Raw genomic sequence first — 26,599 nt, 5'->3', positions numbered from 1 at the left:
CAAGTAAAACAAATCACAAGGATAATATTAGTGCTCAATGTGTATGGATATATGAGGGTATTTTTCTGAAATATGTATGTAACAATGTTGGAAAAATATCTCAATGAAAATTGATGTATATATGAACACTTTGGTTAAAAGTTGGTATATTTGAAGTTTGTAATTTGTATGAAAGAGGTGAGTGATAAAATCTGAAAAGTATAGTATATATAGGAGACTCTATACCCTTTAGAAAGGCTGCATATAAGTGGAACAATGCAATGGTCAAGGGCAAGAGATATGAATTCGTATGGCACTGAATAACAATAAAGAAGTGCCACTGGTTCAGGTGTAACCGGTTACCTGAAGGATGTAACCGGTTACATGGTTACGTTATGGCCCAGAAATTCAAAAACTCGATCATGTAACCGGTTACTTAAATGATGTAACCGGTTACATCATATTGAAAATGATCAAATATAAAGGTTTTTTTGCTACTGCCAGGGATGTAACCGGTTACATGATATTGGTAACCGGTTACATGAACATAAAAAGACCAAAAATCGTGTTTTGTAAAAGGGTAAGTGTTTATGGTATGTATTTGATGTTTTGGTAATGCATTTGACTAAATGTTTTGAGCACTAACAAATATCAATGCAAAGAGTTTTAGCTTGTACCCATATAAGTTGAAGATCAATTACTTTGAGTCTTTAATCTTCATGAAATTTGTAAGCAAGCTTTGATCCTTATGCAATTTGTCTTGGCTCATCCTTTTTGATTTTCTTGAAATATGTTGTCTTCATCAAAACAAAGTCTTTAAGCAATTTTGGAGAAGCTTGAAAATACACAGTTATCAGGTCTTTGTTTCCAGTCATGTGTCTGGAACATCCACTATCAAAATACCACTCTTTCTTTGGCTGAGACTCTGAGGGGAATGTGAGCTATTAGACTTGTAACATTAGTCTTAGGAACCCATTGCTTCTTGTTGACAGGCCTGTGCTGTTTGGGTCTGGGTTGATAGTGAGTCTGATGATGAACAGGGCTAGGATAACCATACAACTTATAGCAGAAAGGCTTCAAGTGACCAAATTTACCACAATAATGGCATCTCCATCTTTGGTGTTTCCCTTTCTGCTGTCTTCTCTTCTGATGTTGTGACATCACAAGTTTGCTTTTACTACGGATGCATTTAGGTTTGGCTTGAGGTTTGCAACCAGTGTAACTGCACTCAGGCTTAGATTCATTATACCCAATGCCAGATTTGTCTTCTTTTATTTTACCAGTTTGGAGAATCTTGTCTAGGGAGTCAGATCCATTGTTTAACATTCTTACATACTTGGTCATCTCTTCTAGTTTAGAATTCAAGAACATAGCTTCAGTTTTTAACTTGGAGATGATTTCCACATGGTCTGCCTTCTCATTCTCCAACTGTACTATCTTCTGGCTTTCAACTTGTTGACTTTCATCTATCTTGGCCTTCAGAACCACTACTTCTCTTTTTAATTTGGAGATGGTTTCCAAGTGTTCTACCTTCTCATTCTCAAGTTGAGTTATTTCCTTCTTCTGGCTTTCAACCTGTTTACACCACTCTACACTTTTGAGACACAACTTTCTGTAGGTAGTGTCCAACTCTTCAAAGGTTACTTCACCATCACTTGAGTCTTCATCAGAATCCCATCTTCCAGTCAAGGCAGTCATAAGATTTGAGAGGAACATTACAATAATCCAAAATGAGAGATATGATATGACCATAAGGAAGACTACCTCGAAGATTCCTTTGATGACGCATATAGTGCATAATCACATATGCCCAATTAACCTTAATGCGATTTTTGATGGCAAAGATAAGCTGCATATCAACATCACTAATTTGGGAATGGTTAGAGTGTTTAGGGAGCAAAATGTATGCAATCAAGTAATGAAGCATACGGTCACTAACGGACAAGGTTGCTGAGTACAAATGAACTCTTTCTAAAGAAGCATTTCGGCTTGCAAGTTCCTGCTCAGATATACGGATTATGCTAAAGTAGTAAGCAAATTTATCATAATTCTCAAAACCTTCATCATCTCAAACAACACTATGACGAATACGAGCACCCTCAGATGGCACTCCCAAACATTTTCCAAAGTCCTCTAAACTTAAGACAATATCAGTTTTCTTAACATGAGAGCTTAGAGTACAATCCTTAGAAAGTGAGAGTTTTGCATAAAATTCCTTGGCTAGGTCAGGGTACACAAAAGTAGAGGTTCCAATAAAATTTGTGATACCTTGATATCTCAAAAGAGGGTTGAAATTGAAACTAGTTGCAGGAAAGGATGCAAGATTACCGTATTTTACCGAAGTGAGAGCTCTACTCTGGAAAGGAAATTGAAGTCTTCTTTGCATCATTGTTGGTTGAGGAGCTACACTTTCAGAATCATTGGTAGAATTAGAGGTACCTTCTCCCATTTTTGCCTTTCCTTTGAGTTTCCTTGAAGGAGCCATTGATGGAGCTTGAGAAAGTTAGGGTTTTGGAGGAGGAGAAGCTGTATTTTCGTTTTTGAGAGAAAGGAGTACAAAAAAAATGCTTTTGAGAATGACTTATGGTTTATGAGTGGATAAAAGGTAATATATAGTGGTAGAATATAAGTGGGTAATAAAGAGTGATGTGGGTAAATGGTGAAATGTGAGTGGGTAGTAAAAGATAGGTTGAATCTTGACTAAGTGAGGAGGATGAATGTTGACCAAGAATTTAAGAGAATTCAACCATAATTAAAGTAGTAGAAGATAAAAGTAGAAGGTATATATAAAACAACATTTATGGCAAAAAATGCAGTGATGTAACCGGTTACTTACTTCATGTAACCGGTTACATGGTGTGAAAAAAGAAAAATAAAATCAAATAAAATGTAAGTTACAGTGATGTAACCGGTTACCTACTTCATGTAACCGGTTACATGGTGCAGAAATGACCAAACAGAGGCAAAAACACATATACGCACAGTAATGTAACCGGTTACTTACCTTATGTAACCGGTTATAGGATGCAAAAAATGAGAATTAAAAGCAATAAAAACATATTTTTGCACATGTAACACATATAGAACCTTCACAAATGACATTGTGAAGATTTATTAAGGTAGAGGAATATATATCATGCACCTTAAGTGATGAATATGCGTGTCATATGTCATGTTCGTCCAAAATCCCAAGTTCTCTCCGAATCTTGAAGAAGGGTTCTTTGGCAAGCGGTTTTGTGAAGATATCTGCTAACTGATTATGTGTATCTACATAAGTGACTTCAACATCTCCTTTAAGCACATGATCGCGAAGAAAATGATGTCGAATGTCTATGTGTTTGGTACGAGAATGCATGACCGGATTCTTTGTAATATTTATCGCACTTGTGTTGTCGCATCGAAGAGGTATGCAACCAAGATTTACTCCGTAGTCACTAAGTTGTTGTTTTAGCCATAAGATTTGAGCGCAACAACTACCGGCCGCAATGTATTCTGCTTCAGCCGTACTAAGTGCTACACAGGCTTGTTTCTTGCATGACCATGAAACTAAAGCATTTCCTAAGATGTGACATGTTCCACTCGTACTTTTGCGGTCAGTTTTGCAACCTGCATAGTCCGCGTCAGAATAACCAAGTAAATTACATACACTACCTTTAAGATACCATAATCCGACGTTTGTTGTTCCCTTCAGATAATTCATAATCCTTTTCACCGCCATGAGATGAGATTCTTTCGGGTTTGCTTGAAAGTGAGCACGCAAACAAACACTAAACATTATGTCAGGACGGCTTGCCGTCAAATATAATAACGAACCGGTCATACCTCGATACTTTGTAATATCAATAGAGACACCGGATTCGTCTTGATCAACATAAGTTCCGGATCCCATTGGTGTAGACATTGCTTTACAACTATCCATGTCGAATCTTTTCAACAACTCTTTCCAATACTTTGATTGGTTGATGAAAATGCCATCCATTAGTTGCTTGATTTGAAGTCCAAGAAAATAGTTCATCTTTCCCATCATGGACATTTCAAATTCTCCTTGCATTATGGATGATAATTCTTCACATAATTCTTTGTTGGTTGATCCGAAGATGATATCGTCAACATATACTTGAACTAATAGAGTATGATTCTTAATTTTCTTTATAAACAATGTCTTGTCAACTTTACCTTTTTCAAAGCCATGTTCGCATAAAAAGTTGCTAGACGATCAGACCATGCTCTTGGTGCTTGCTTTAATCCATAGAGTGCCTTTTTCAACTTGTAGACATGTGAGGGATGCTTGAAGTCTTCAAAGCTCGGGGGTTATTTGACATAGACTTCTTCATTCATATAGCCATTCAAGAATGCGCTCTTGACATCCATTTGAAAAAGCTGAAAATTTAAAGAGAAAGCATAAGCAAGTAAAAGACGAATAGCTTCTAACCTTGCAACGGGAGTGAAAGTTTCTTCAAAGTCGATTCCTTCCTCTTGATTATACCCTTGAGCCACCAACCTTGCTTTGTTTCGAACAATTATACCATTCTCATCAAGCTTGTTCTTAAACACCCATCTTGTACCTATGATGTGTTTATCACTTGGTCTAGGAACAAGTTCCCAAACTTGATTTCTCTCGAATTGGTTTAATTCTTCTTGCATAGTAACAATCCATTGATCATCTTCTAGAGCTTCATCAATTTTGGAAGGTTCTATTTGCGAAACGAACGCCATGTTTAAGCATGCATCCTTGAGATTCAATCTTGTAGCAACACCTTGACTAATGTCACCAATTACTTTGTCAATGGGATGATCTCTATGAGTTCTGCATTTCTTAGGTAGATCATTTTCATTTGACTCTTGTTGAATCGGTGCTTCTTGATCCTTGTTTGAAGTATCTTCTCTAGGAATTTCTACAAAATCATCATCATCATCACACACAATAATTTCCTCTTTCGAGGGGTTAGATTCGTCAAACTTAACATGCATGGATTCTTCTATATTTAAAATTCTTTTATTATAAATTCTGTATGCCTTACTTGTAAGAGAATAACCGAGAAAAATACCTTCATCGGATTTTTCGTCAAACTTACCAAGATTGTCTTTGTCATTGTTTAGGACAAAGCACTTGCATCCAAAGATGTGAAAGAAAGAGATGTTGGGTTTCCTTCCTTTGAAGAGTTCATATGGAGTCTTCTTTAGGATAGGTCTTATGTTAACTCTATTGCTTAAAAAACACGCCGTGCTAACCGCATCTGCCCAAAAATACTTAGGAAGATTTGAGTCGCTAAGCATCGTTCTTGCAAGTTCCACCAATGACCTATTCTTTCTTTCAACTACTCCATTTTGTTGTGGAATCCTTGGAGCCGAGAAGTTTTGAAATATTCCTTGATCTTCGCAAAAATCTTCAAAGGAGGTATTCTAGAATTCTCCACCATGATCGCTTCTTATGGAGGCAATTGTTAATGATTTCTCATTTTGAATCTGTTTTGCATACTTCTTGAATGCTTTGAATGCATCACTTTTCTGCACTAAAAAGAAAGTCCAAGTATATCTAGAATAATCATCAACAATAACTAACGCATATAAGTTACCTCCGAAGCTTCTTGTTCTTGATGGACCAAATAAGTCCATGTGTAACAGTTGTAGTGGCCTAGAAGTGGACACCACATTTTTGGATGTGAAAGTTGACTTGGTCTGCTTCCCCTTTTGACATGCATCGCAAAGCCTATCTTTGATGAATTTTATCTTTGGTAATCCAATGACAAGGTCATGTTTTACTAACTTATTCAAGTGCTCCATGTGAATGTGAGCAAATCTCTTATGCCATAACCATGAGTCGTTGTTATTTGCCACAAGACACTTAACCTTCAAAGAAACATCGTCAAGGGAAATCATGAAAATATTACTAATTCGCTTACCTATAAGCATTACCTCTTGTGTGATTTCGTATTCAATTAAGCATTCATCTTTTGTGAACCTTATTTTGAATCCTTTGTCACAAAGTTGGCTTATGCTTAAGAGATTGTGCTTTAGTTCTTCGACATATATCACATCTTCGATGGATATGAAATTTGGTGCACATACTTTGCCTATGCCAAGAATTCTTCCTTTATTGTTATCTCCATAAGTAACATAACCCTTGGCCTTAAGCTTTAGATCTGAAAATTTGTGCACATCACCGGTCATATGCTTGGAGCACCCACTATCCAAATACCAAAGATTTGTTGTGGTCTTCAAGCAAACATACAAAACAAAGTTAAGTTTTGTTAGGTACCCAAATTGCTTTGGGTCTTTTATAATTAGTTCCTTTTTCAACCCATACATAATGCCCTTTTGCTACACTAAAATTTCTAATGTAGCAAGCATTAGGTGTATGGCCAATAATACCATAATAAAAACAGGTTGGTTCAAAATTACTTTTGTATCTAGGAACGAAAGACTTTTTCTTGATAGACTTTTTTCTTTTTAGGATGTTGATGCACAACTTTTGGTGTGTTGACTCTTTCTTTTGGAGGTTGATCCTTAGGCCTTACAAAGATAGTTTTACTTGTACTTGGTTTAGAAAATTTGGAGTAGCCAAGTCCACTTTTGTCATTTGAGTACCTTTGTTGGCTAAGAACCCCTTCCAAACCAATTTGTCCTTTTTCATATCTTTCAAGGACTCTTTTAAGTTGGACAACTTGGAATGAGAGAGACTCACACTCTAGACATACAAAACTCTTCTTTTCACTAATCATCTATTGTTTCTTATTTTCAAAAATTTCAATCTTTTCTTCCAAGGAAGAATTTTTTTTCTTTTGAGATGATATAGTCTTATAAAGAATTTTGCACTCATTTAACAATTCATTAATTGCATCTTGTGCATCATCATCAAAAATAGAAAAATTATTACTAACCTCTTCTTCATCATCGGAATGATGTGAAGCCATTAGCGCCAAGTTTTCACATTCCTCGCTATCCGATCCAGATGAAGAGCCAATTTCATTGTCCTCCCATGCAAGATATGCCTTTTTATTCTTGAAGTCCTTCTTGCTCTTGAATCCTCCTTTCTTTGAAATTTTAGGACATTCTGGCTTTATGTGGCCTTGTTTTCCACATTCATAGCATGTTACATCTTGCGTAGATGTGGTGGCCTCTTTCTTTCTGAAATGTCTATTCTTTTTAGCATTAAAGGGTTTATCATTTTTGTTAAAGAACTTACCGAGCCTTTTAATAAGGAGCATGAAATTCTCATCTTCCTCCAATGCGTCATCATCTTTATCTTCTTTTGAGTCTACCTTCAAGGCAATCCCTTTAGATTTCTTTTCTTGGCTTTCATGTTTCTCAAGCCTACCAAGTTCTAACTCATGTTCTTGAAGTTTTCCAAAGAGAGATGCGGACGTCATTGTTGAGAGACTTTTATTTTCGGAGATAACCGTCACTTTTGGTTGCCATTCTCGAGTCAATGATCTTAGTACTTTCATATTGAGATCATCATTTGTAAATGTTTTTCCGAGAGCAATCAAGTGGTTTGTCAAGTGAACAAATCTCTTTTGTAGCGCCACGATGGATTCTCCGGGCAGCATTCTAAACATCTCATATTCTTGACTTAATGTATTCAACCTTGATCTCTTTACTTCGGAGGTGCCTTCATGTGTCTCCACTAAGGTGTCCCATATTTCTTTTGCCGACTTACATTGAGATATGCGGAAGAACTCATCCATGCTTAAAGCACTTTGAAGAATGTTTATTGCTTTCTTTTCATTTAATATTTTTTTTCTTATCATTTTCATCGTACGAACTCTTTATCTTTGGAGTACCAACGCCATTGATCACACTCGTAGGATTATGTGGGCTATTTTCAATGGCTTCCCATATGCCTTCTCCTTGGGCTTCTAGATGTTCCTTCATACGGATCTTCCAAAAATCAAAATATTCTCCAGAGAATAGTGGTGGTTTGTTACTACTTCCACCGTCTTTAAAAACCGGATTCGTGCTTGTGGAAGCCATGCAGATCTTTTAGGAACATGTTACCTATAACCTGCTCCGATGCCAACTGTAAGAACGAAGTGCGCCTAAGAGGGGGGGGGGGGGGTGAATTAGGTTCTTTAAAATTTTATCCGGTTTTATGATATGAAGTTGATAATATTTCTGGTTTGGAAATTTATGAAAGATGTAAAGGCGGAAAGATAAATGACACAAGGATACATCCTGGTTCCCCTCACAATCTGAGAGTACTCCAGTCCCCTTATGCAGTAAGAGATTTTCACTATGTTTGGTAACTTGTACAAGAAATAACCAAAAAAACCAAGAACAATCCTCTTGGACCAAGAACAATCCTCTTGGATTTTCACTAAGTCACCCTATGAGAACAATCCTCTCAATGTGACTAATATTGCTTCCTAACAATCCTAGAAAGCAATGATACAACAAGTATAATTTTTGTATAAGAGTTTGAATAGATGAAATATATCAATCACTTGATTGATCTTCTCTTTCAAGTAAAACAAATCACAAGGATAATATTAGTGCTCAATGTGTATGAATATATGAGGGTATTTTTCTGAAATATTTATGTAACAATGTTGGAAAAATATCTCAATGAAAATTGATGTATATATGAACACTTTGCTTAAAAGTTGGTATATTTGAAGTTTGTAATTTGTATGAAAGAGGTGAGTGATAAAATTTGAAAAGTATAGTATATATATGAGACTCTATACCCTTTAGAAAGACTGCATATAAGTGGAACAATGCAATGGTCAAGGGCAAGAGATATGAATTCGTATGGCACTGAATAACAATAAAGAAGTGCCACTGGTTCAGGTGTAACCGGTTACCTGAAGGATGTAACCGGTTACATGGTTACGTTATGGCCCAGAAATTCAAAAACTCGATCATGTAACCGGTTACTTAAATGATGTAACCGGTTACATCATATTGAAAATGATCAAATATAAAGGTTTTTTTGCTACTGCCAGGGATGTAACCGGTTACATGATATTGGTAACCGGTTACATGAACATAAAAAGACCAAAAATCGTGTTTTGTAAAAGGGTAAGTGTTTATGGTATGTATTTGATGTTTTGGTAATGCATTTGACTAAATGTTTTGAGCACTAACAAATATCAATGCAAAGAGTTTTAGCTTGTACCCATATAAGTTGAAGATCAATTACTTTGAGTCTTTAATCTTCATGAAATTTGTAAGCAAGCTTTGATCCTTATGCAATTTGTCTTGGCTCATCCTTTTTGATTTTCTTGAAATATGTTGTCTTCATCAAAACAAAGTCTTTAAGCAATTTTGGAGAAGCTTGAAAATACACAGTTATCAGGTCTTTGTTTCCAGTCATGTGTCTGGAACATCCACTATCAAAATACCACTCTTTCTTTGGCTGAGACTCTGAGGGGAATGTGAGCTATTAGACTTGTAACATTAGTCTTAGGAACCCATTGCTTCTTGTTGACAGGCCTGTGCTGTTTGGGTCTGGGTTGATAGTGAGTCTGATGATGAACAGGGCTAGGATAACCATACAACTTATAGCAGAAGGGCTTCAAGTGACCAAATTTCCCACAGTAATGGCATCTCCATCTTTGGTGTTTCCCTTTCTGCCGTCTTCTCTTCTGATGTTGTGACATATGATGTGACATCACAGGTTTGCTTTTACTACGGATGCATTTAGGTTTGGCTTGAGGTTTGCAACCAGTGTAACTGCACTCAGGCTTAGATTCATTATACCCAAGGCCAGATTTGTCTCCTATTATTTTTCCAGTTTGGAGAATCTTGTCTAGGGAGTCAGATCCATTGTTTAACATTCTTACATACTTGGTCATCTCTTCTAGTTTAGAATTCAAGAACATAGCTTCAGTTTTTAACTTGGAGATGATTTCCACATGGTCTGCCTTCTCATTCTCCAGCTGTACTATCTTCTGGCTTTCAACTTATTGACTTTCATCTATCTTGGCCTTCAGAACCACTACTTCTGTTTTTAATTTGGAGATGGTTTCCAAGTGTTCTACTTTCTCATTCTCAAGTTGAGTTATTTCCTTCTTCTGGCTTTCAACCTGTTTACACCACTCTACACTTTTGAGACACAACTTTCTGTAGGTAGTGTCCAACTCTTCAAAGGTTACTTCACCATCACTTGAGTGTTCATCAGAATCCCATCTTCCAGTCAAGGCAGTCATAAGATTTGCAGATTATTCTGTTTCACTTCCATCTGACCAAGTGGCAGCAAGACTCCTCTTATGTTTCTTGAGGTAGGTCCCACATTCAGTTCTAATGTGTCCATACCCATCACATTCATGGCACTAAACTCGTTTTTCTTCTTTGGGCTTTTCATCTGACCTTGTTCTTCTTCCAATATTGTTGGATTTGCTGATGTCAGATGCGATGTTCTTGACATTAGCCTTAGATCTTTCATCCATCATTTTCACTAGCTTGTTGAACTGTCTTCCCAGCATTGCTACATCATCTGTCAGATCTTCATCAATATCTGGACCACCTTCCTCCTTAGTGTTTGACTTGAATGCTATGCTTTTGGCTTTCTTTTCAGATCCATCACACATTCCCATCTCAAATTTTTGAAGGGATCCAATTAGCTCATCAACTCTCATATTGGAAATGTCTTGAGACTCTTCTATGGCTGTCACTTTCATAACAAATCTCTTAGGGAGTGACCTGAGTATTTTCCTCACTAATTTTTTATCTGACATCTTCTCACCCAGGGCTCCTGAGGCATTAGCAATTTTAAGGATATTCATATGAAATTCATGAATATTTTCATCTTCTTTCATCCTTAAATTTTCAAACTTGGTAGTGAGAAGCTGCAGTCTAGACATCTTCACTCTAGAGGTGCCTTCATGAGTGGTTTTGAGAATGTCCCAAGCATCTTTAGCCACTTCACAGTTGTTTACCAATATGAAGATATACTTATCTACACCATTGAATATAGCATTCAATGCTTTAAAGTTCCCAAGGGATAAGTCATCCTCCTCCTTAGTCCATTGTTCTTCAGCCTTCTTATCAGCAATAACTTCTCCATTCTTGGTAACAACTGGATGTTCCCAGCCTGTTAACATAGCCTTCCAAGCCTTATTATCCAGAGATTTTAGGAAGGCTACCATTCGAGGTTTCTAGTAGTCATGGTTGGATTCATCCAAAATAGGTGGTCTGTGAACAGATCCTCCATCTCTCTCCATAGTACCAGAAAGTATCGTCCCTAGATCTCACCCAGAACCAGAGCAGGATGCCTGCTTTGATACCAATTGAAATTCTGGTATCAGATATGAGATGTCGAAGGTAATGTCACGACACTAATATCTGAGTAATGCAAACAGGATAAAGATAGAGAATAGTAATGCAAGAGACACAAGCAATTGTAAACCCAGTTCGGTCAAACTCACCTACATCTGGGGGCTACCAAGCCAGGAAGGAAATTCACTATAATAGAATCAGTTCAAAGACTCTCCGTACACTTCAACAAGTTACAGTCTTTCTCACCTAATCTCTACCCGTGCAATTTCTACCTAAGCACTCTTAGATATGAGAACCCACTCACTTCCCTACAATCACACCTGCGATTTTAAACAACAATCCCTTGAGAAAAGAAAACACTTTTCAATAACATACTCTTGATTTTACTTCACAGTTTCAATCAAGAAGACACACACTTGATCTTGCTTCACAACTTTGATCAAGTAGACACACTCTTGACCTTGCTTCACAACTTTGATCAAGTAGACATGCACTCTTGCTTAACAGCTTTAGAGTGACAAATTACAACCACAAATCAGTCCAATTCCATCATCAAAAGATGACTTGAATGGCTTACAAGTCTCACGAATATACAAGACACAAACCCTAGCTCTCTCTCTATATTTCGCTCAGTATTGGTTGTGTTGTAAAACAGGTTTTCTAAGTCCCTTTTTATAGAAGCTTTCAGCTGGGCTTGGACATCTTGAAAACCCTAAATCTATTTTCCAATTAAATCTTTTCATAACAACTGGTTAGATCTCCTTGGAAAATAAGTAAATCAGGTTGTAATCCATGATTGAATGCGCCTGCAAATCAGATCTTCAATCATACATAGATTGCCATTAATTGTGCAATCACAAAACATCAGACATTCATACTGAATGTTCTGTGTACAGGATGTCATGACATCGGGTCTGACATCCTGGAAAAATCCTGCATAATTCCATAATTCCTTTTATAACTTCCAGCAGGTACACAAACATCAGATGTCATGACATCGTGTATGACATCCTGATACAATCATGCATAATTATGTTTTTCCATTTCAACTCCAGCAGGAACACATTATCAGAAGCCATGGCATTGTATATGACATTCTGAAACAATCCTGCATGATCATGTTCTTGAACTCCAGCAGGTACATAGGATATCTTATGTTAAGACATCACACATAACATCTTGTGAACTCTCTTTGTTTTACCAAAATTGCTGCCAACACATAGAACCAACATAAGTAATTGCTTTTATATTTTAAAAAATCCTTCTCCTATGCTTAAGGGAGAAGTGAACATTGTTTGGGCATTTTAAATTGATCATCAATAAAATTAATTATATTCATCCACATCTTTGATGTTTATTTTTACTTTTTGCTTTATTCTGAAAATGGTAATCACAAAAAAACATAAACAAACAATATAATTGTCCATCTTCATAATATTTGGTCACAAATTCACCTCTCTAAAATCAAAATATCAAATCATTATGCAGGTTGGTTCCTAACCCCATTGAATACAATGATCCTTCTCCTTCTTCAAATTTTGAATTCCCTGTGTTTGAGGCCGAGGAGGAAAGTGATGTAGAAGTGAGTGATGAATTGTCTCGTCTTCTTGAGCAAGTTGAAAAGATTATTCAGTCGTTTGAAGAGCGGATTGAGCTAGTCAACTTGGGTTCCGAAGATGATGTGAAGGAAGTCAAGATTGGGTCTCGGCTGTGCCCAGATGCTAAGAAGAGGTTGATGGATCTTCTTCAAGAGTATTCTGATGTGTTTGCTTGGTCCTATCAAGACATCCCTGGGTTGGATTCTGAGATTGTGGAGCATAGATTGCCGTTGAAGCCAAAATGCCCGCCAGTCAAACAGAAGTTGAGAAGAACGCATCCTGATATGGCTGTGAAGATCAAAGAGGAAGTTCATAAGCAGATTGATGCCGGTGTCCTTGTGACTGCTGAGTATCCGCAATGGGTGGCCAATATTGTGCCTGTGCCGAAGAAAGATGGAAAAGTCCGCATGTGTGCTGACTATAGAGATTTGAATAAAGCCAGTCCGAAAGATGATTTCCCTCTGCCACACATTGATATGTTGGTGGACAATACTGCTAAATTCAAAGTCTTTTCATTGATGGATGGATTTTCCGGATATAATCAGATCAAGATGGAACTTGAAGATATGGAGAAGACCACATTCATTACACCCTGGGGAACATTCTGTTATAGAGTGATGCCTTTCGGTTTAAAGAATGCTGGTGCAACTTACCAAAGAGCAATGACTACTCTTTTTCATGATATGATGCATAAAGAGATTGAAGTTTATGTCGATGACATGATTGCTAAATCAATTGATGAAGAGGAATATGTTGAGCATTTGTTGAAGTTATTCCAACGTTTGAGGAAGTATAAACTCCGCTTGAATCCCAATAAGTGTACTTTTGGTGTTCGTTCTGGTAAGTTGTTGGGCTTTATTGTCAGCGAGAAGGGTATTGAAGTTGATCCTGCCAAGGTCAAGGCCATACAAGAGATGCCTGCACCCAAAACCGAGAAGCAAGTCAGAGGTTTTCTCAGCCGCTTGAATTGTATTTCCAGATTCTTTTCCCACATGACTGCCACATGTGTGCCTATATTCAAGTTTCTTCGGAAAGATCAGTCTTGTGATTGGACCAAAGATTGCTAGAAAGCATTTGATAGTATCAAGGAATATCTGCTTGAGCCTCCGATTTTGTCTCCACCTGTTGAAGGAAGACCATTGATCATGTATTTGACTGTGCTCGAAGATAGTATGGGTTTTGTTCTTGGTCAGCAAGATGAGACTGGGAAGAAAGAATTTGCAATTTACTACCTCAGTAAGAAGTTCACCGACTGTGAGACTCGGTATTCAATGCTTGAGAAGACTTGTTGTGCATTGGCTTGGGCTGCTAAGCGTCTGCGTCAATATATGTTGAATCATACCACTTGGTTGATATCCAAAATGGATCCAATCAAGTATATATTTGAGAAGCCTGCTTTAACTGGGAGGATTTCCCGTTGGCAGATGTTGTTATCACAGTATGATATAGAATACCGATCTCAGAAAGCAATTAAAGGTAGTATCTTAGCTGACCATTTGGCTCACCAACCAATTGAAGATTATCAGTTAGTACAGTATGATTTTCCTGATGAAGAGATTTTGTACTTGAAAATGAAAGATTGTGATGAACCATTGCTTGAAGAAGGGCCAGAACCTGGTTCCCGTTGGGGCATGGTATTTGATGGAGCTGTTAATCAATATGGAAATGGCATTGGGGAAGTGATCATTAATCCTCAAGGCACGCATCTACCATTTACAGCTAGATTGACTTTCAAGTGTACAAACAATATGGCAGAATATGAAGCTTGCATTATGGGGCTTGAAGAGGCCATGAATCTCAGAATCAAGTATTTGGATGTCTTCGGTGATTCAACTTTGGTTGTGAATCAAATCAAAGGAGAATGGGAGACAAGTCAACCCGGTTTGATACCATATAGAGATTATGCGAGGAGGATTTCAACTTTCTTTATAATGGTTGAGTTTCATCATATCCCTCGAGATGAAAACCGGATGGCAGATGCTCTTGCAACATTGGCGTCAATGATCATAGTGAAATATTGGAATGAAGTTCCCAATTTATCTATGATGCGTCTTGATAGGCCAGCTCATGTGTTTGCTGTTGAAGAGATCAAAGACGAGAAATCGTGGTATTACGATATTAAATGTTTCCTCCAAAGTCAGATTTACCCGCCTGGGGCATCTTTGAAAGATAAGAAGACTTTGAAAAGATTAGCCGGTAATTTCTACTTGAATGATGATATACTACACAAGAGAAACTTCGACATGGTTTTGCTCAGATGCGTGGATAGACATGAAGCAGACTTGTTGATGACCGAAGTGGACGAAGGTTCCTTTGGTACTCATTCCAATGGACATGCAATGGCAAATAAGATGTTGCGAGCAGGTTACTATTGGCTGACAATGGAATCTGACTGTTTCAAATTTGTGAAGAAGTGCCACAAGTGTCAAATTTATGCTGATAAGATTCATGTTCCTCCGACACTATTGAATGTTATCTCTTCCCCATGGCCATTCTCCATGTGGGGAATTGATATGATTGGTATGATTGAGCCCAAAGCTTTGAATGGACATCGTTTCATTTTAGTGGCAATTGACTACTTCACAAAATGGGTTGAAGCGGCATCGTATGCAAATGTAACCAAGCAAGTTGTTGTAAGGTTTATCAAGAATCAGATCATATGCGGTTATGGTGTGCCAAGTAAGATCATTACTGATAATGGGTCGAACTTGAATAACAATATGGTGGAAGCTCTTTGCAAAGACTTCAAGATTGCACATCATAATTCTTCTCCCTACAGACCCAAGATGAATGGGGTTGTTGAAGCTGCGAATAAGAACATCAAGAAGATTATCCAGAAGATGGTTATCACATATAAGGATTGGCATGAGATTCCCCCATTTTCTTTACATGGGTATCGTACATTCGTCCGCACTTCAACAGGGGCAACCCCTTTCTCTCTTGTATATGGTATGGAAGCAGTGCTCCCCGTAGAGGTTGAGATTCCTTCATTGTGTGTGCTCATGGAAGCCAAGTTGACTGAAGCTGAATGGTGTCAAACCAGGTTTAACCAGTTGAATTTGATTGAAGAGAAAAGATTGTCTGCCATGTGTCATGGTCAGTTATATCAGCAGAGAATGAAGAAAGCTTTTGATAAGAAGGTCAAACCTCGTGTGTTCAGAGAAGGTGACCTTGTGCTCAAGAATATTTTGACGTTCAAGCTAGATTCTAGAGGAAAATGGACTCCCAATTATGAAGGCCCATATGTTGTTAAGAGAGCTTTTTCAGGCGGTGCCCTGATTCTTACAACTATGGATGGTGAAGAGTTCACTCGTCCAGTGAACGCAGATGCAATCAAGAAATACTTCACCTAAAAAAGAAAAGAACAACTCGCTAAGTTTAAAACCTGAAAGGAAGGCTTAGGCAAAAATGAGCGTCTCGGTGGATTGAAAACCCGAAAGGGCGATCCAGGCAAAAATTAGAGACATAAAACAGAAAGAAATTTCCCGATAATTTGAGTACCCCACCTTGGGGGAACTTATGCAAAAATTAGGGATTATGGAAAGTAACTGCATTCTGCTGATCTTCAGTGATTTTGAAGGCTTGCTTGAGCACAAGGGTTGACATCAATTCATCATCCCAGCAGCGGTCAAGAACACAGTGGATATCAAGAGTTGGTAGAAGGATTAAGGATAATTTGTATTCAATGTACCCCTTTTCCATGTAAATTACCATTTTCAAACTTTATAAAATCTATGGAGTCTTGTCATTTACAGACTACCATCCTATTAAATAAAGTTGAGCCTTTATCCAAATTATTTCTGCTCTTATTTACTTCAGCCAATAGTTTTAAACTTTATTATGATCATTTTGAAATTAAATTTTTAAATCAAAATCAAGTTTTCTTTAAAATATAAAAGCAAGAACTTTTCCAAAGCAAGTAACAGTAATATCAACATCATTTCAATGGATAGCAAGTCCTTAAGTGCGAAGCATCTGTGGTTCCCCAAGTAGTAACTCTTCGGGTATCCCTAGACGTCAGTGTTGATTCATTTCCTCAATGGAATGCTGTTATCCCCAGCTGATAGATTCAGTTCTCTGGTAGAGTGTTTGATCCCCAGTGGAACTTCTTTATCCCCAGCCGAGTTGGTTGATTCAGATACCTTATGGCGTATCCTTGTTCCCGACAGAGTTTCGGCCTTCCCGAGCGGAGTTTGTTCATCCCTAGCTAAGTTCGTATCTCCTCAGCAGGGTTGATCTTCAGAGATGGTTGATCTTCCCCAGTTGACTGCATTTTCTCCCAGTCAGAGTTTCTTCCTGGTTTCTGAGCAGCTTTGGTTGATTATTTTCTCTGTAGGGTTGTCTCCCATTCTTATGGTGTTGACCTAAAATTCCCCACAGATTTGGATGTTCTATCCTCAGCAGATCTCCCATTTCCCCAGCTAGGGTTGAGCCCTTTGGGATATTGATCTCCCTGTTCTCCGGCAGTTGTCTCCATATTTTATGGTTTGACCGAGGATTGTACCGGTGGTTCAATTTCTTTACGACACCTCTGTATCCTTTGTGATCGTTTTGTCAGCATAATCATCATATATACATATACATATACATTCATATAATTTCATGATTTGCATATCCTACATCTTCATATTTGATTTGTTTGAGATTCTCATTCTCTGTTATGGCGGTACTTTATCCCCATACCAAATCTGGTGTCTATCCTCCCTCAAATTATAGAGTGTCAGCCCCTTAAACAGAAAGACTTTAACCTTTCTCTGTTTCCCTGCTGAGTTTGTTTCCTCGTGGATGATTGTTATTTCAGTTTCCTCTCCAGTGAATTTTCTGGATAGAATTACTCCCCTTGATTTATGTCCTCATTGGGTTGAGTCTTGATTGACCGTTTTCTTTCTAGCTCTTACCTAGATAGATGTTTTGGTCCCTTAAGAGTCTATTACCCAATAACTAGTAATATTCTTCTTAGTTTGCAGTTTGTTATTTCTTGCCCAATACCCGACAAAAGTACCCTTTTTCTCCTCAGTGGAGTCCCCTGGAAGTATATCCTTGATATGTTCATCTTAACCAATGACATATATCTTTCTTTCCCCCCGCAAGAGTCTATCCTTGATATGTTCACTTTAACCGGTGATGGATTTTCTCTTCTTTGGTATTCTACCCAGTAAAAAGGTAGTCGTAATCCCTATTTTGTTCCTCAGAGAGTTAATCCTTGATATGTTCATCTTAACCGATGACGAATTTTCTTCTCCTTGCGGTCTTCTACCCAGTAATCAGTAGTTATAAATCCTACTTTTTCCCCTGAGCGGAGTCTATCCTTGATATGTTCACTTTAATCGATGACGGATTTTCTCTTCTTTGGTATTCTACCCAGTAACTGATAGATGTAATCCCTATTTTTGCTCCCCTTTTCAGAGTCTATCCTTGATATGTTCATCTTAACCGGTGACAAATTTTCTCTTTGTTGGTCTTCTACCCAGTAACCGGTAGTTGTAAATCCTACTTTGTCCCCTCGTAGAGTCTATCCTTGATATGTTCATCTTAACCGGTGACGGATTTTCTCTTCGACGGTTTTCTATCCAGATTTCGATAGATGTAATTACTACCCTTTTGTTCAGTTGGTATATCCTTGATATGTTCATCCTAACCGATGACGGGTATCCTCCTTGACATTTCCAGGCAAGTCTATTTTTGATATATTCATCTTAACCGGTGACGGATTTTCTTCCCTGTCGAGTTTATCCTTGATATGTTCATCCTAACCGATGACGGATACTCTCACCCTTGGTCTTCTGCCCAGTAATTTGTAGTTGTAAACCCTAGTTTTCGCAGTTTGTCCCCAACAAGGTTATTCTTACCCAGTAACCGGTAATGAATACTCCCTCCTGGAATTTCCTCAGCGAGCCATCCTTGATATGTTCATCCTAACCGGTGACAGATGTTCTCTCTGTCAGATCTTTATCATCTCCTTACCCAGTAACAGGTAGTAGATAATAGATTTTTTCTCCTTCTGTGTTGAAGTTTATTTCTCCCCAATTGAGTTGAGTGCGCATTTCCTTAGTGAATTTTTTTTCTCGAGCGCTGTAGCGGGGTATTCGTTACCTTTAGATTTATTGACTAAATCAAAAGTAAATCATACAATTCGAGTCGCCACCGCACTTCTATTTATCCAGAGGAAAGGTTAGAAAGCGAACAAAAACCAAGTAAGAAGTTTTATCAAATCAAAAACTAATAAAAATGTCAGAGATCTGGATAAGGGGGTTGGTTATGCAATGGGAAGGTTTTAAGCACCCAAAACATCCTTAGTACTCTAAGGGAGCCCTTTTTGCAAAGTGTATTATAGGTTGGTATTTGTGAAAATATTTGTGCAAACAAGATTGGGGAGATGAGAAAAGAATGTACATATTTACAATTTGTTGTTTGAATGGATTAACCCATTGCCTACGTACCATCACAAAGGTAGGATCAAAACCTCGTAGTTCGGGGTAAAAATCTCAAAAAATTGGTGAATTGATTTGTCAAAAGCCTTAAGGTCTTTTGTTATCAAAGGGAGAAAACTCAACCTAAACCAACAATCCACCATGTGAGGAGAGCTTCAACATACTAGTGAGGGATCCACCCTATAATAAGTATGGAAGACTTATAGTCCAATCACTAAGGATAAGGTGAGGTTCACATCAACCACTACGATAACTCAAACCTATGGCTAATGTTTATGAAAAGTTTTTAACAAAGGTGGCCCTTGGAACCACAAAAATTACTTGAAGTGAGTTGTATTTACAAATTAGAAGTATTCACAAAATGAGGTCAAAGTATGAATTAAGGTTCATTTACAATGAGTATTAGTGAAAAGAGTTTGAAAAATCAAAGGCATATGGCCCAGGTTTCTAGTTTTGAAAACAGTGTCAATGTTTGCACAAAATGAGTTTGGCTTGGGTTAGAGTGGAGAGAAGAAGAGAATGGCTAGTCCTAAACATGCAAAGATGAGAGAAGAGATAAAACCCTTGGAGTTCCTTTCTTGAGATCATAAAGATGATTCAAGATGCTCCTTTCCTTTGGACTTAGCAATTAACTCAAGCAATCAAACAAATATTCAATCAAGCTCCTAGGATCTCCATTTGGCTTGTCTCTCTTAGCTTGGCTATTCATGACAATGGTCCTTCTTACTATCTCAAGTTTGGAATCTCTATCACACAAGAACAAACAATCAAAAGGTTCACAATGCAATAAGAGGAATGAACAAAGAAAGAGTTTTGGATTAGGGGTCTTTTGAAGTCAACTTTTAAGATTTAGCATTCTAAAGGCATGAGGCCTAGTTGCTCTTCAATCAATTTAGCATTCTAAAGGCATGAGGCCTAGTTGCTCTTGAACTCCATTAAGCATTGGTAAGGTCCTAATTCTAAGTCCTTTTTTCCTTTTTGCATTGGGTTCACACAAACAAAAAAACAAAACAAGCACAAAGCAACAATATATTTATTCACAATAATGAGCTCAAGTGAGCAAAAGGAAAATATCATAAACATAAAATATGAGCTCAAATGAGCAAAGGGAAAAGGAAATATGAATAAATGAGCAAGAAATTAAATTGCATTAAAGTAAATTGCAAGAATTAAATGCTTGAATTAAAAGTTAGTAATTAGTAGTTAGTGTTAGTGTGCCATAAGGCAATTTAGCGCTATGTTAAACAATCGTAAGTGGACTAATGTAGTAGTCACACCTATCTGAGGCCGGTCAATAAGACTATAGGCAAATAAACACAAGTTAGATATCATGACTAGTAAGCCAAGCTCCTACAACTTTCCATGCCAAAAGAAAAGAAGGAAAGGCCTTGCATGGATTTTAGGTTTTTTGCTTGACCAAGAAGCAACCTATCTTGGACACAAAGCAATTCACTTGATCTTTGGTCATGTTGAATTTGATTTGGATCAAAGAAGGTTAGGCCTCTCATATGTCAAGACTAACCACAAATCCTTAACTCATTGGCCAAAAATAAAAAGAAGATGAAGATGAAATGGAATGAATAAAAAATGAGAATTCAAATGACATAATCAAAAGATGATGATCAAATGTGAATGAAATCAACATCAACCAATGGTAAACAGAAGAGAAATGAATATTAGAAGTCAATAAAGGTCAAACATATTTTTGGTATTTTTGAAATTAAAATAAATGCATAAAATAAAATGAACAGAGTATGGTCAAACTTCAAATTCAATTCAAATCAACTTGGATAAGTCCAATTGAATTATCATGAGTCTAACATGGTCAAACAAGGTTTGACAAATTTTCTCAACATTTTTTGAAAACAGAAACTACTTTTTAACATTTAAAAATCAAGAAAAATAATACAAATGAATTAAAATCTCAAATAAATCTCAAATCAATTAAGAAATTGATGAGAATATTTTTCATAGACTTATCATCATCCATATGTGTTAAGAAAATATTTTTGGAATTTTTGGATATCAAAAAGTATTTAAAATGAATTAAAAAACTATTAAAAACAAAATAATTCACAAAAAAATATTAAATGGAATCACAAAAATAATAAAAAATCAGATTATGAAACTTGATTTTTAAAGAATATTTTTGCAATTGGTCTCATATTTTTGTGATTCCAAATAAAAGAGTTATGAGTTTTTGAAAATAAATGGAATAAAAGAAAATAAAACAGAAATTAGAAAAAAAGAAAAATCAGCGCCCCTTGGATCAATTCATTAATTGACATGGACAAATCCAAAGGCTCTGAGGCGCGCGCGTACCATGGTCACGAGTCAAGCACGAAGTAAAATGAATTTAAACAAGTCAACTGAAACAAAGGCCAGGATTAGATCATTTAATCATCATCCAATGGCCCAGGCACATCCACGTGGGGACGGTGGTGGAAACCACCATCTTCTCCGGTGAGCCAACTGATTTCGGCCACCAGTTGCAGGTTTTCAAACCTCAACCAAAATGCACAAACCATATACCAAAATGAAGCTGGGGTGATATACATCACCCCTGTAACCTTAGATTTCTCTCAAGATCTCTATGGAATGAGAAATCTGAGCTTGAATTTCCAGGTATGAAAAATGAAATGCTTCAATTCACAAAATCAAAGCCACCATTGGCTTGCCTCTCACACGAGGACTTCAGAAAACCATTTGAACACAAGCAATTCACATTATATGATGAGATTAAGATCAAAATAGTTTGAACATCTACCTTTGAAAGAGCAGCTTTATGCAGCACGATCCACTCAATCTCTTGCTTCCCACTTGATCTTGAGATGATAATGATGCAAGGCTTAGGAATTGGAACCTGAAGATCAACCAAGGAAGTTGAAATTCAAGTTTGAATTTGAGAAAATAAAATCAGAATTCCTTTAAGTGAGGTTGGGTATGGATTTCAGCAGAGCTTCAGGTTGAATTCAAGGTTTTTTTGAATGATTATGGCAAGGTATTTATAGCTGGAGCTGATGCCAAGTGAGGAGAAACTCGTGTGCATGAAGCTTTGGATCCTCCATACATGGGCCTGTACAGGCGCATGTGAGGCCCAAAATTAATTGGAAATGCAAGCTGAACTCATTCCAAGTTGAATTGGACGTACAATTTGAATTGTGTTTGCTTGTGCATGAAGATTCCATGTGAATTTCATATTTGGTCACAAATGTTCCCCTCTTCGAAAGTCACACATAAAAATCCAAACATAGGCATGTGAGTAATGGTTGGAAAAGTATTGACATAAGGAACAAAATCTATGTTGGACAAAAATCTATTTGGAGTTTGGAAAATTGTGAAAACTGATCATGAAGTTTGAGGTACAAAACATGCCTTTGAAAAATTTGCCAAAAGTGGCCAACTTCAAGCCCTTCTGTTTCAATTATGCAAGCCTCAAATGGAAAAGCCTCCAACATCAAAGTTGTATATATTTTCAAGATAATTAAGTTGGATTCAAATTTTGCATAATTTGGATTTTTGATGAGAAAGTTATGGTCACTTGAAGTGGATATTTTCCATATTTCAATGGTTTTGGTCCAAAGTGACCTATAATATTTTGTATTATCACATGCATTTATTTTGGGATTATGAAATTTTGTCCAAAATAACATTTGAAGTATACATCTTAAGATTTCCAATTCAATTGGTCTAACCTCAAAATCATAAAATATAAGGAAGTTAGGTCCTTGGGAAGTTGACCCAAAATTAGGGTTTCAGTCAAAATGATCTACAATGTTTTGAAATTAATGATGACCTACAAGTTTCAAATGGATTTTTGATGAACATGAAAGTTGTTCATATGGTTCTTAAGAACATTGTTTCTCTTGGGATCATATTCATTTGACAAACACACCAAAAGTTAGGTCTTAGTGGATCTCAGATTGGTTAGATGACTTAACTAGTCAACTTCTCAAGGCCAAACTTCAAAACTTGATGAATGAATGATTGAGGATACTTACATAGGCTTATATATGCATAAAATAATGAATGAAAGAGCTTCCATTGATTGAATTTGATCATAGGTTGAGGTTGCTTCATGAGCAAGGCACAGTCAATGCACAGTTGGATTAGGGTTTCCTTGGGAAACAATCCTCAAGCCCTTTGGTTTATCTTGATCAAATTGGCAAATTGGGATACTTGGGAGACATATATGATGATTTAGATCTTTTTGGACCATTGTCATGCTTGCTTTCATCTTCATCTAGCCACTTCAATGAGCATAGGAGCCTCCTAGGAGTAAGGGATCTCATGATTGCTTGAGCTTCAAAACAAAAAGAGTTAGTGACATATCTTTGTGCTTTTGGTTAGTAAACAAAATAACAAAAGCAATAATATACAATTCAAGCATGCTTGGTGGTCTCAAACCAACTCACACAAGTCCCAACCCAAGGGTTAAGGAGCCACACATGCTATGATCCTTGAGGCAATGCAATGAGCAATGATATGATGCCATGAGAGATCTTAGGGTCAAAACTAGGGTCTTACAAGCGCGAGTCGAGTACTTCAATTTTATCCTGACTTACTCGTATCCCCTGCAGATGTCTTTGTTTCCCCAGATGAGTCTTTCCATTTTGTGTGGAATCCCTCGAGTCCCCCAGTAGTTTTAAGTCGTAGCCTGGCCTACACATAACTCCCTTTTCCCCCCAGAGTCTCTGTCTCCCCAACGAGTTTTCCTTATGGAATGCATTATGCTCCTGCGGATTTTCGGTCTCTCTGATTTCTTTTTCCTTTGTGGCAATATTTCCCCACAGAGCATTAACTTTTGCATTCATGTCATATGCATCATGAGGTATCCTAGGGACCAAAATTTGTTTCTATATGTTGTTATTTAAGCCCATCCTACTGAGTCGACATGAAGATTTTAACCTTCGCCTCCTCAGTAAGAATGTCCTTAAATAGGGGCAGATGTAAGACCCCAATTTTGACCCTAAGATCCCTCATGCAATATGCCTTGGCATCCTCCTTACCCCTCCTTCATTGGGTTTGTTTTGGGAGAGATCACCAAGCACTTTGTGATTATATCATACTTATATTATCATTTTTACTAACTAAAATACCAAAAATATGTCTTTGCATTTATCTAACTCTTTTGTAGGAAGGGAATGATCTCCTTGATTCATCAAGTTCACATCTAGGGTTTAAGACCCTCATGAACAAAGAGCACAACCAAGAATTGATTCAAGAATGGTTATGAATATCATATATGAGTCCCAACGATATCTACATGATATATTGATCAAGTTTTCTTCAAGAGTTTGAGGGTGATTTGCCTTGGAAACCCTAGTTTGACTGGGTATCTTGAGTAACTTCTCCAACAAGCTATCTCACCAATTGATCAAATTTCTCAAGGGACACTTAAAATTTCATCATATTATGCATATATGATCTACCATGAGCCAAGAAAGTCAATAAAATTGGAAATTAGCAACTTGGTTGATGGTGGTTGGCCAGATGGATTCATCTGATCAAAATTGGGTCTCCCTAGACCCTATCTCCTACAATTTTCACCATATGAAAATTATTCAAAGAGAAAACTTACTCTAAATTATATTACAAACAACTTTCATGTTTAGACCTAGATCTAGTTTTTCTTGTAAAATCATTTTCTATGTTGAAACATTATAGGTCATTTTGTCTAAGCCCTAATTTGAAAGTCAACTTCCCAAGGCCATAACTTTCTCATTTTTTATGAGATGAAAGATTTCCAAGTTGAAAAATCAAATTCAATGTGTCTAATTCAATTTTGATGTTTGGAATGGGAGCTAATTCAACTTTTTTGAGCATGTGATATGAGGCTACATTATAGGTCACTTTTGACCTATACCATTGATCAAGTGATTTTTCCAAACTTCAAAAATGCATATCTCTATCATTTCAAATCCAAATTACATGAAATTGGTGACCATTTTGAATGTATTTGAGAGAGATACAACTTTCATGAAGACACTTTTCTCATTTGAAGCTCTCATAAGAAGTTAAGCAAGATGGAATATTGAGACATATGGCTTGACACTTAGAAAAAATTTGATATGTCAAAAATTTCCAAACTTCCACCTCAAATTTCTCCAAGTTCCAAGCTCCAAATGAAAAAGTGTTGAACATGAAAGTTGTTCCTCTTGATCTCACCTTTCCAAAGAGATCAAATTCATTCATTTTGGACAAGAAATGCATAGGCTGTGCATGGCTTAAACAGGGTGATATCACTTGGCATGGATCAAACTTCAAACATCAATGTACATTTGCCTTGCAATCCAAGCTTACTTCAGAGCATCTGATGTTCATTTTTGGACCTCTATCAATCATTTCATGGGCCTATGCGTGCCAATGCACCATTACATCACCATTTGCCAAAGTTGGAAAGAGAAAGAGAGTGTGCAATTATCAACCATTCCAGCTATAAATAGAGCTCCAATTGCTCAGAAATGAAGACACAATCGCGCTAGCTTTGATCCCCCACTTCAAACCCTCAATTCTCAAAGGATAAGCCTGAAAAATTCTCTTGAATTTGAGCTTGAATCTCCACTGTTTTGGAATTCAATTCTCCAGGAATCCATAGCTTTTTAACCATTCAATCCTCTTCCTGCAAGCAATTAGAATGAGATCAAGCACAAGCAAGAGCAAGATCAACTGAATTCAGACCTTCATTGAAGGTATTTTCCAGAAATTTTAAACTCTTCGATTCTCTCAAATTCTTGCTCAATTCTATTGATTCTTTGGTTGTTTGAAGTCCTACCAATGTAGGCAAGAAGAATGAGTTGCTTTGAGGTCAAATCGAAGCAACTCAGTTCATGTACCTCAAATTTCAATTCCATGTATCTCTCAATATATTTGGAATTGGAATGAATGGAGGTCAGATTCGAGCTCAGTGCCATTTTTTCTTCAAGATCATGTCCTTGTTTTTCATTATGGTGATGGTTCATGGTGGACCAGTCCGGTGAGGTCCACTGAAGAAGATGACCGGAGCTCTGGCTCCGGTGATGACTTGGCTAGCATCTGAACCACATGATCCGTCCCTCACGTTCTAATCCTGAGCGTTGGTGTTGATTACAATATTTTCCACGCGCTGACTAAGGTCCATGGTGGATAGCGCGCTATGAACCATCTGATCTGCCACCTCAATTAATGAGGGAGATCTGATGGTCCACGTAATTTAGATTTTATGAATTTTTATTTTAATTGCATTTTCTTCAATAATTTCAAATATTTTTCTCTTTCATATTCTGAATTAAAATTATTTTTTGGATCATTATTAATATTTTTCATGAATTAATTAATTTTGAATTTGTTTTAATTGTTAAAAAAATATTTTTAAATGTCCAAAAATTATGA

At 37.0% G+C, this 26,599-nt stretch overlaps 1 protein-coding gene across 1 annotated transcript; it reads right to left on the bottom strand.

Annotated features, from left to right (window-relative positions):
• Positions 1 to 3,142: 3,142 nt before the first annotated feature.
• Positions 3,143 to 3,898, bottom strand: LOC127104176 (secreted RxLR effector protein 161-like). The gene has a single exon (XM_051041377.1). It carries the CDS (start codon positions 3,896 to 3,898, stop codon positions 3,143 to 3,145), a length of 756 nt encoding a protein of 251 aa, XP_050897334.1.
• Between the last annotated feature and the right edge of the window lie 22,701 nt (positions 3,899 to 26,599).

Source organism: Lathyrus oleraceus, chromosome 7, assembly GCF_024323335.1.
Source record: "Lathyrus oleraceus cultivar Zhongwan6 chromosome 7, CAAS_Psat_ZW6_1.0, whole genome shotgun sequence".
NCBI classification, from domain to species: domain Eukaryota; kingdom Viridiplantae; phylum Streptophyta; class Magnoliopsida; order Fabales; family Fabaceae; genus Lathyrus; species Lathyrus oleraceus.
The sequence above is the reverse complement of the archived record's forward strand: the minus strand, read 5'-3'. Positions and strand labels throughout refer to the sequence as shown.

Coding starts and splice junctions, on each gene's coding strand:
- LOC127104176 (XM_051041377.1), bottom strand. CDS start 3,898: ATGGATAGTTGTAAAGCAATGTCTACACCAATGGGATCCGGAACTTAT.